We start from the raw sequence: 11,981 nt of genomic DNA on the forward strand, positions 1-11,981 counted from the left end.
TAGTGTGTGCACTGTAATTTTAAATACCGAAATTTACTCGCCACCGAGCTGCCTGCAAGATACTGTTAAAATCATGGCAACCCCTTCACAGTGTATTTACCAATCATTCAGCAACATTACATTGGTTTTCTTAAATCTTACAAATGTTATCACAAACACTGAATTACTTACATGTAGCTAGTACAATTTAAACTGGCCTAGTCATTGGCATTGGGTACACTGGATTTTAAAAAATCCTTTATTTAACCATAGAAGTCACATTGGGATTTACATATCCTTTTTTTTTTTTTAAGTGAGCCCAGGCCAAGAGAGCAGCATACATATAGTTACACAACACAACATAAAACATAACAATGGCATCAGATGGAATGCCATGTGATGTTACCTGTTTTGGGCCCCAGAGAGGAGCTGCATCAGGGGGAGCCAGCAGGCTGTCAGGCCCTCCAGTGAGGAGATGCTGTTGTCCTCCAGATGGAGCTCTACCAGGAGAACCTGGTTCCTCAGACTGGGTAGCTGGGGGAAAGAGAAAGGGGCAGGAGGGAGGTAGAGAGACCGACAGCGACAGCGAGAGAGATAAGGAGAGAGACACAGCGAGACATAGAGAAAGGTAAAGAAAGAAAGAAAGAAAGAGAGACAGAAAAAGAGAAAGAGAGAGTGATAGAGTGAGTTTACCTACAGTGGCAAGAAAAAGTATGTGAACCCTTTGGAATTACCTGGATTTCTGCATAAATTAGTCATAAAATTTGATCTGATCTTCATCTTAGTCACAACAATAGACAAACACAGTCTGCTTGAACTAATAACACACAAATTATTGTATTTTTCATGTCCATATCGAATACATAATTTAAACGTTCACAGTGTAGGTTGGAAAAAGTATGTGAACCCCTAGGCTAATGACTTTTCCAAAAGATAATTGGAGTCAGGAGTCAGCTAACCTGGAGTCCAATCAATGAGACGAGATTGGAGATGTTGGTTAGAGCTGCCCTGTCCTATAAAAAACACTCACAAAATTTGAGTTTGCTATTCACAAGAAGCATTGCCTGATGTGAACCATGCCTCTAACAAAAGAGATCTCAGAAGACCTAAGATTAAGAATTTATGATTTGCATAAAGCTGGAAAGGGTTACAAAAGTATCTCTAAAAGCCTTGATGTTCATCCGTCCACGGTAAGACAAATTGTCTATAAATGGAGAAAGTTCAGCACTGTTGCTACTTTCCCTAGGAGTGGCTGCCCTGCAAAGATGACTGCAAGAACACAGTGCAGAATGCTCAATGAGGTTAAGAAGAATCCTAGAGTGTCAGCTAAAGACTTACAGAAATCTCTGGAACATGGTAACATCTCTGTTGACGAGTCTACAGTACGTAAAACACTAAACAAGAATGGTGTTCATGGGAGGACACCACGGAAGAAGCCACTGCTGTCCAAAAAAAACATTGGCGCACGTCTGAACACCTGGATGTTCTACAGCTCTTCTGGCAAAATATTCTGTGGACAGATGAAACTACAGTTGAGTTGTTTGGAAGGAACACACAACACTATTGTGGAGAAACAAATGGCACAGCACACCAACATCAAAACCTCATCCCAACTGTAAAGTATGGTGGAGGGAGCATCATGGTTTGGGGCTGCTTTGCCGCCTCAGGGCCTGGACAGCTTGCTATCACCAACGGAAAAATGAATTCCCAAGTTTATCAAGACATTTTGCAGGAGAATGTAAGGCTATCTGTCCGCCAATTGAAGCTCAACAGAAGTTGGGTGATGCAACAGGACAACGACCCAAAACACAGAGGTAAATCAACAACAGAATGGCTTCAACAGAAGAAAATACGCCTTCTGGAGTGGCCCAGTCAGAGACCTGACCTCAACCCGATTTAAAATGTGGTGGCATGACCTCGAGAGTGGTTCACACCAGACATCGTAAGAATATTGCTGAACTGAAACAGTTTTGTAAAGATGAATGGTCCAAAATTCCTCCTGACCGTTGTGCAGGTCTGATCCGCAACTACAGAAAACGTTTGGTTGAGGTTATTGCTGCCAAAGGAGGGTCAACCAGTTATTAAATCGAAGGGTTCACATACTTTTCCCACCTACACTGTGAATGTTTACATGGTGTGTTCAGTAAAGACATGAAAACGTATACTTGTTTGTCTGTTATTAGTTTAAGCAGACCGTGTTTGTCTATTGTTGTGACTTAGATGAAGATCAGATCAAATTTTATGACCAATTTATGCAGAAATCCAGATAATTCCAAAGGGTTCACATACTTTTTTTTGCAACAGTAGCTACTGGTTCTGCTGACAGGTACTATTGGTGCTGCTGACAGGTACTATTGGTGCTGCTGACAGGTACTACTGGTGCTGCTGACAGGTACTACTGGTTCTGCTGACAGGTACTATTGGTGCTGCTGACAGGCACTACTGGTGTTGCTGACAGGTACTATTGGTGCTGCTGACAGGTACTATGGTTGCTTGCTGAAACAGGTAACTATTGGTGCGCTGACAGGATAGTGTTGACTACAGGTGCTATGTGCTGACAAGTTACTACTGGTGCTGCTGACAGGTACTACTGGTTCTGCTTGACAGGTTACTATATGGTGCTGCAGACAGGTACTACTGTTCTGCTGAACAGGTACTATTGCGCTGCTTGCTGGTATACTGGGCTGCTGACAGGTACTACTGCGTTGCTGACTGACAGCGTTCTGCTGACAGTACTATTGGTGCTGCTGACAGGCACTACTGGTGCTGCCTGACAGGTACTACTGGTGCTGCTTGACAGGTTACTACTGGTTCTGCTGACCAGGTACTATTCGGTGCTCGCTGACAGGGCACTACTGGTGCTGCTGACAGGTAATACTGGTTGTTTGCTGACAGGTACTATTGTGCTGCTGAACAGGTACTACTGGTTGCTGACAGGTACTACTGGTTCTGCTGACAGGTACTATTGTTGCTGACAGACTACTGGGCCTGACAGGTATACTGTGTTGCTGACAGGTACTATTGTGCTGCTGACAGGTACTACGGTGGCTGCTGACAGGTACTACTGGTTCTGCTGACAGTACTATTGGTGCTGCTGACAGGCTAACTGGTGCTGCTGACAGGTATACTGGTGTTGCTGACAGGTATATTGGTGCTGCGTGACAGGTACTTACTGGTTCTGCTGACAGGACTACTGGTTCTGCTGGACAGGCACTATGGTTTCTGCTGAAGGCACTACTGGTCTGCTGAAAGGCACTACTGGTGCTCTGACAGGTCTATTGGTGCTGCTGACAGCCATACTGGTGCTGCTGACAGTACTATTGGTGCTGCTGAAGCACTACTGGTGCTGCTGACAGGTACTATTGTGCGCTGCTGACAGGCACTACTGTGCTGCTGATAGATTATTATTTGGTGCTGCTGACAGGTACTACTGGTGTGCGACAGCACTACTGTGCTGTTGATAGATTATATTGGTGCCACTGCTGACAGGTAACTACTGGTGCTGCTGCAGGCACTACTGGTGCTGCTTAGCCAGGTACTATTGGTGCTGCTGACAGGCACTCTGGTGCTGCTGACAGGTACTACTGGTGCTGCTGTCAGGCACTACTGGTGCTGCTGACAGTACTACTGTGCTGCTGATAGATATTATTGGTGCTGCTGACAGGTACTACTGGTGCTGCTGACAGGCACTACTGGTGCTGCTGATGATTCTATTGGTGCTGCTTGACAGTACTACTGGTGCTGCTGACAGGTACTATTGGTGCTGCTGATAGATTCTATTGGTGCTGCTGTAGATACAATTGGTGCTGCTGATAGATATACAATTGGTGCTCTTGTAGTTCTATTGGTGCTGCTGACAGGGTACACTGGTGCTGCATGATAGAATTCTAATTGTGCTGCTGACAGGTTACTATGGTGCTGCCTGACAGATACTCCTGGGCTTGATGCATAGATACTACTGGTGCTGATGATAGATACTACTGGTGCTGATGATAGATACTACTGGTGCTGATGATAGATACTACTGGTGCTGCTGATAGATGCTGCCGATATTTTTCCTTATAATCCATCATGGAGGATTAATGTCGGTAGCACTTTAATTAGTTTAATCTATTACTTTCCTGGTAGTTAGGCCTACATGGTATACTGACTATTTATTTTACCTCAGTGAGATTGTTTCCTGTCAGGTCCAGTGTGTTGAGCAGAGCACAGTTGTCCAGGCCCTCTACACTGGACAGATGGTTGTGAGACAAGTCCAGGTGTAGCAGCGTGTACACCTCTTTCAGTCCTCTAGTACTGATCAGCTGGTTGTGGTCCAACAATAACTTTTGCAGCCTCTTCAATGGCTCCAGACCACCTTTATAGGAGAAGAAGAAAAATAAAGACAAAGAATTTTCCTTACATTAGTATGTTTCCGTATGTAAAGGAGTAGATAATGTTATGCTTCATTTGCATACCCAAAGAGTTATGGGGTAGAACAAAATCAGATTGTGGAACTGTGAGGGGTTGAAGTAGGATTCATATGAACCAAAGAAGATCTAATTTCAGTGTGTGGCCAAGGTTACCGTTTTAGTAACGTTCAAAGCTAAACTGCCAATAAAAAAGCATTCACGGTCTTCTCAGGCAGTTAATATCTATTCATGACTTGAGGCCTGGCTCCTGGTCTGTTATTCACAGTAACTAAGTCACATTTCAATATATACTGAGCAGGGGATCAAAAGAAGAGGTACACTGCTCCCTAGTGGATAGCAGTGGTTACAACTAGCCATGAAGTATACTGTAACTGTAGAGCAGGCAGGGGTGTGAGTCAAACCACACATCTGGAAGACTGCACAGTCTGTTGATTTCCATCCTTGCCTTTGAATCATTGTCTAATTTAGACCTGGAAAAGACCTGGGGTGCTGATAAAAAAGTTTTCCACACTCTGTATAGGCCATCTATGAGCTCAGTTTACTGATGCGATGGGGACCTGAGCTCAGCTTACCGATGCGATGGGGACCTGAGCTCAGCTTACCGATGCGATGGGGACCTGACCTCAGCTTACCGATGCGGTGGGGACCTGAGCTCAGCTTACTGATGCGGTGGGGACCTGACCTCAGCCTTACCGATGCATGGGGACCTAGCTCAGCGTTACTGATGCGATGGTACCTGACCTCAGCTACCGATGCGATGGGCGACCTGAGCTCAGCTTACCATGCGATAGGGGACCTACCTCAGCCTACCCGATGCCGTGGACCTGACCTCAGCTTACCGATGCGATGGGGACCTGAGCTCAGCTTACCCGATGCGGATGGGAGCCTGACCTCAGCTTACCGATGCGAATGGGGACCTGACCTCAGCCTTACCATTGCGATGGGGACCTGACCCTCAGCGCTTACTGATGCGGATGGGAACCTGACCTCAGCTTACTGATGCCATGGGACCTGACCTCAGACCGGACTGATGCGGTAGGGACCTGAGCTCCAGCTTACTGATGCGGTGGGACCTGGACCTCAGCTTACTGATGCCGATGGGGAACTCAGCTCAGCTTACTGATCGGGGACCTTACCTCAGCTTACTGATGCGATGGGGACCTGACCTCAGCCACTTTACCGATCGATGGGACCTGAGCTCAGCCTTACCGATGCCGATGGGGGACCTGACCTCAGCCTTACCGATTCGATGGGACCTGAGCTCAGCTTGACTGATCTGCGGTGGGAACCTGAGCTCAGCCTTACCTGATGCGTGGACCTTGACCTCAGTTACTGATGCGGTGGGGACCTGACCTCAGCTTACCGATGCGATGGGGACCTGACCTCAGCTTACCGATGCGATGGGGACCTGACCTCAGCTTACCGATGCGATGGGGACCTGACCTCAGCTTACCGATGCGGTGGGGACCTGAGCTCAGCTTACCGATGCGGGTGATGGAGTTGTGCGAGAGCTCCAGAACGTCTAGATCCACAGCACCAGCCAGACCATGGATGGATGTCAGACGGTTCCGGCCAAGTCGAAGAACTCGGAGGTTAGCCAGATTCTCACAGTCCACAAACGTGATTGAGTTGTCCTATACAGACATGACAATCAAAATATGTCTGAGTTTTCAAATACCAAGGATTTTATACTTTTACATGCTGATTTGTCTCACTGTGAGAGACAGTATGCAGTGTTGTGTGTGTATATAATATAATACTATGTAGCTAAAATATACTATGTAACACATACGCTGAGTGTAGAAAACATTATGAACACCTGCTCTTTCAATGACCAGGTGAATCCAGGTAAAAGCAATGATCCCTTATTGATGTCACTTGTTAAATCCACTACAAATCAGTGTAGATGCAGGGGTGGACACAGGTTAAAGAAGGATTTTTAAGCCTTGAGTCAAATGAGACATAGATTGTGTATGTGTGCCATTCAGAGGGTGAATGGGCAAGACAAAATATTTAAGTGACTTTGAACAGGGTATGGTAGTAGGTGCCAGGTGCACCGGTTTGTGTAAAGAACTGCAATGCTGCTGGGATTTTCACGCTCAACAGTTTCCCGTGTGTATCAAGAATGGTCTGCCACCCAAAGGACATCCAGCCAACTTGTCAGACATATAGATATACAGTTAAAGTCGGAAGTTTACATACACCTTAGCCAAATACATTTAAACTCAGTTTTCACAATTCCTGACAATTAATCCTAGTAGAAAATCCCTGTTTTAGGTCAATTACGATCACCACTTTATTTTAAGAATGTGAAATGTCAGAATAATAGTAGAGAGACACTTGGCACTTGGCACTCAGGCCAAAAAGTTAAATCTTGGTTTCATCAGACCAGAGAATCTTGTTTCTCATGGTCTGAGAGTCCTTTAGGTGCCTTTTGGGAAACTCCAAGCGGGCTGTCATGTGCCTTTTACTGAGTAGTGGCTTCCATCTGGCCATTCTACCATAAAGGCCTGATTTGTGGAGTGCTGCAGAGATGGTTGTCCTTCTGAAAGGTTCTCCCATCTCCACAGAGAAACTCTGGAGCTCTGTCAGAGTGACCATCGGTTTCTTAGTCACCTCCCTGACCAAGGCCATTCTCCCCAGATTGCTCAGTTTGGCCAGGCGGCCAGCTCTAGGAAGAGTCCTGGCGGTTCCAAACTTCTTCCATTTGAGAATGATGGAGGCCACTGTGTTCTTGGGGACATTTTTTGGTACCCTTCCCCAGATCTGTGCCTCGACACAATACTGTCTCTGTGCTCTATGGACAATTCCTTCGACCTCATGGCTTGGTTTTTATATTGACATGCACTGTCAACTGTGGAACCTTATATAGACAGGTGTCTGCTTTTCAAAATCATGTCCAATCAATTGAATTTACCAATCAAGAATTAGAAACATCTCAAGGATGATCAATGGAAACAAGATGCACATGAGCTCAATTTTGAGTCTCATAGCAAAGGGTCTGAAAACGTATGTAAATAAGCTATTTCTGTTTTTTATTTGTAATAAACTTGCAAAAATGACAAAGAATATGTTCTCTCTTTGGCAGGGGGTGTGTAGATTAACGGGGAAGAAAATGTATTTAATACATTTTTAAATAAGTCTGTAACGTAACAAAATGTGGAAAAAGGGAAGCAGTCTGAATACTTTCCTAATGCACTGTATATATATATACAGTTGAAGTCAGAAGTTTACATACACCTTAGTCAAATACATTTAAACTCAGTTTTTCACAATTCCTGACATTTAATCCTAGTAAACATTCCCTGTCTTAGGTCAGTTAGGATCACCACTTTATTTTAAGAATGTGAAATGTCAGAATAATAGTACAGAGAATGATTTATTTCAGCTTTTATTTCTTTCATCACATTCCCAGTGGGTCAGAAGTTTACATACACTCAATTAGTATTTGGTAGCATTGCCTATAAATTGTTTAACTTGGGTCAAACGTTTTGGGTAGCCTTCCACAAGCTTCCCACAATAAGTTGGGTGAATTTTGGCCCATTCGGGCAGGTTTCTGCTAGGGCGCGAGTAAAATGGTCAGAGTGAGCTGTTCTCCTCATTTGTGTCTGGAGGTAGCTAGCAAGCTAGCCAACGTTAGCCATTGTAGCTTTTGTGCTTGACTCGCTGTTGTTAGGTCAGAACGCTCGGATCAACCCTACTCCTGGGCAGAGCGTCCAGGGTGCACTCTGAATGCTCCGAGAGCAAAAAACACTCTGGATTTACAAATGGACAATCTGACAATGCTCTGAGTTACGAACGCCCAGAGCGCACTCTGAGCACACTCTGGCACTCCATATTGAATTTATGAACATATCCGTAGTATAAACCAGCCTTTAGTCTTGAAATCTTTGGTTGTTTAATACATGGCCTCACATGGGAATCCTTAAAAGCTGGGTGGGGCTAAAGCTTAATAGGGTTTGGAACGATGCTGAATGGGTGTAGACAAAGAAGTACAAAATATTCAACGGACATTTTCTCAAAAGTGAGGTTACAAGTTTATCAACTTTCCAAGCAGAATTACTTTCCCATTGTTCCTCAACTGTAGTGTATGATATACCATTTTCTAGCTCTGGGTCTCCACTTTTATCCAATGTAAAAAAAACACAATAAAATATGTTGCTACATAAGAAGAATCAAGCCGGTTGGTCACATATGCGATTGTGTCTTAATGTAATCAAGGTATGAATTTTGTTGAATCTAGTTGCCTACCCCTGCTTTATTTCATAAAGGTTTTTCCAAGAAAAATAAGTTGCGCTTGATTTAGCTTTTAACACTAAAGGTATTATACTAGACTACAAGTAGGATATTTGAAAGTATTGGACCTAGATGCATTTGACCCATATCTGAAAAACAGTCAATCAGACACATTCAAATAACCAACAAACCACCCAAAACCAAAAGCAATATTTCACTGACTGGGCATTACCTTCCAATGCAGGTGACCACAGTTGTTCTGGAGGATCTCCCTGGCTGTAGCCTCTCTACTTTGTCCCAATGCCCCAGACTGCAGACCCTCACCATGAGACGCTGTGGCCTTAAATCCCTGGAGGGCCTCAGTCAATGCACAGGCTTCGCTACATCGATGTACAGGTAAATACACCACCATTTACATGTGGGGTAAGCTGTACAGAAATTGTTTATCTAGCCAAATCTGGTGCAATGGAATGTTGTACAAGTCGGATAGGACATCTACTTTGTGCATAACAGGTACTTTCCCACACAATTGTTTACAGGCAGATTATTTCACTTATAATTCACTGTATTACAATTCCAGTGGTCAGAAGTTTACATACACTAAGTTGACTGTGCCTTTAAACAGCTTGGAAAATTGCCAAAAATGATGTACGGCTTTAAGAGCTTCTGATAGGCAAATTTCAGAATTTGAGTCAATTGGAGGTGTACCTGTGGATGTATTTCAAGCCCTACCTTTAAACTCAGTGCTTTTTGCTTGACATCATGGGAAATCAAAAGAAATCAGCCAAGACCTCAGAAAGAAATTGTAGACCTCCACAAGTCTGGTTCATCCTTGGGGCAATTTCCAAACGCCTGAAGGTGCCACGTTCATCTGTACAAACAATAGTACGCAAGTATAAACACCATGAGACCACGCAGCCGTCATACCGCTCATGAAGGAGACGCGTTCTGTCTCCTAGAGATGAACGTACTTCGGTGCGAAAAGTGCAAATCAATCCCAGAACAACAGCAAAGGACCTTCTGAAGATGCTGGAGGAAACAGGTCCAAAAGTAACTATATCCACAGTAAAACGAGTCCTATATCGACATAACCTGAAAGGCCGCTCAGCAAGGAAGAAGCCACTGCTCCAAAAACGCAAAAAAGCCAGACTACTGCACATTATTATATTATTATACCTTTATTTCAACAAGGAACCAGACTGAGACCAAGGTATCTTTTAACGCTGGCCCTGCATATACAGTGGGGAGAACAAGTATTTGATACACTGATGATTTTGCAGGTTTTCCTACTTACAAAGCATGTAGAGGTCTGTAATTTTTATCATAGGTACACTTCAACTGTGAGAGACGGAATCTAAAAAAAATCCAGAAAATCACATTGTATGATTTTTAAGTAATTAATTTGCATTTTATTGCATGACATAAGTATTTGATACATCAGAAAAGCAGAACTTAATATTTGGTACAGAAACCTTAGTTTGCAATTACAGAGATCATACGTTTCTGTAGTTCTTGACCAGGTTTGCACACACTGCAGCAGGGATTTTGGCACTCCTCCATACAGACCTTCTCCAGATCCTTCAGGTTTCGGGGCTGTCGCTGGCAATACGGACTTTCGGCTCCCTCCAAAGATTTTCTATTGGGTTCAGGTCTGGAGACTGGCTAGGCCACTCCAGGACCTTGAGATGCTTCTTACGGAGCCCTCCTTAGTTGCCCTGGCTGTGTGTTTCGGGTCGTTGTCATGCTGGAAGACCCAGCCACGACCCATCTTCAATGCTCTTACTGAGGGAAGGAGGTTGTTGGTGTAGATCTCGCGATACATGGCCCCATCCATCCTCCCCTCAATACGGTGCAGTCGTCCTGTCCCCTTTGCGAAAAGCATCCCCAAAGAATGATGTTTCCCCCTCCATGCTTCACGGTTGGGATGGTGTTCTTGGGGTTGTACTCATCCTTCTATTCCTCCAAACACGGCGAGTGGAGTTTAGAGCAAAAAGCTCTATTTTTGTCTCATCAGACCACATGACCTTCTCCCATTCCTCCTCTGGATCATCCAGATGGTCATTGGCAAACTTCAGACGGGCCTGGAATGCGCTGGCTTGAGCAGGGGGACCTTGCGTGCGCTGCAGGATTTTAATCCATGACGGCGTAGTGTGTTACTAATGGTTTTCTTTGAGACTGTGGTCCCAGCTCTCTTCAGGTCATTGACCAGGTCCTGCCGTGTAGTTCTGGGCTGATCCCTCACATTCCTCATGATCATTGATGCCCCACGAGGTGAGATCTTGCATGGAGCCCCAGACCGAGGGTGATTGACCGTCATCTTGAACTTCTTCCATTTTCTAAATAATTGTGCCAACAGTTGTTGCTTTCTCATCAAGCTGCTTGCTATTGTCCTGTAGCCCATCCCAGCCTTGTACAGGTTACAATTTATCCCTGATGTCCTTACACAGCTCTCTGGTCTTGGCCATTGTGGAGAGGTTGGAGTCTGTTTGATTGAGTGTGTGGACAGGTGTTTTTTATACAGGTAATGAGTTCAAAACAGGTGCAGTTAATACAGGTAATGAGTGGAGAACAGGAGGGCTTTTAAAAGAAAACTAACAGGTCTGTGAGAGCCGGAATTCTTACTGGTTGGTAGGTTTTCAAATACTTATGTCATGCAATAAAATGCAAATTAATTACTTAAAAATCATACAATGTGATTTTCTGGACTTTTGTTTTAGATTCCGTCTCTCACAGTTGAAGTGTACCTAGTGATAAATGACAGACCTCTACATGCTTTGTAAGTAGGAAAACCTGCAAAATCGGCAGTGTATCAAATACTTGTTCTCCCCACTGTACATACAGTTTAGGTACAATGATTAATGGGGACAAAGATCGTACTTTTTGTAGAAATGTCCTCTGGTCTGATGAAACAAAAATAGAACTGTTGGGCCATAATGACCATCGTATGTTTGGAGGAAAAAGGGGAGGCTTGCAAGCCGAAAACACCATCCAACCGTGAAGCAGGGGGTGGCAGCATCATGTTGTGGGGGTGCTTTGCTGCAGGAGGGACTGGTGCACTTCCACAAATTAGATGGCATCATGAGGCAGGAAAATTATGTGGATATATTGAAGAAACTCTCAAGACATCAGTCAGGAAGTTGAAGCTTGGTCGCAAATGGGTCTTCCAAATGAACAATGACCCCAAGCTACTTTTCCAAAGTTGTGGCAAAAATGGCTTAGGAACAAAGTCAAGGTCATTGGAGTGGCCATCAAGAGTCAATCCTATAGAAAATTTTGTTGTCAGAACTGAAAAAGAGTGTGCGAGCAAGGAGGCCTACAAACCTGATTCAGGTACATACACCAGCTGTCAGGTGG

At 44.4% G+C, this 11,981-nt stretch overlaps 1 protein-coding gene across 1 annotated transcript in view; it reads right to left on the bottom strand.

Moving 5' to 3' along the window:
* lrriq1 (leucine-rich repeats and IQ motif containing 1) overlaps window positions 1–11,981 on the bottom strand; it is a 54,527-nt gene that overhangs the window by 35,228 nt on the left and 7,318 nt on the right. The window contains exons 10-12 of the mRNA XM_070439883.1: window positions 5,875–6,025; window positions 4,143–4,336; window positions 386–513 (exon numbers count right to left, since the gene is read on the bottom strand). Coding sequence (XP_070295984.1) covers window positions 386–513; window positions 4,143–4,336; window positions 5,875–6,025 — 473 coding nt within the window. The remainder of the gene's footprint in view (window positions 1–385; window positions 514–4,142; window positions 4,337–5,874; window positions 6,026–11,981) is intronic.

The sequence above is a fragment of the Salvelinus sp. IW2-2015 genome, linkage group LG4q.1:29 (genome assembly GCF_002910315.2).
Source record: "Salvelinus sp. IW2-2015 linkage group LG4q.1:29, ASM291031v2, whole genome shotgun sequence".
In the NCBI taxonomy this organism is placed as follows: Eukaryota; Metazoa; Chordata; class Actinopteri; order Salmoniformes; family Salmonidae; genus Salvelinus; species Salvelinus sp. IW2-2015.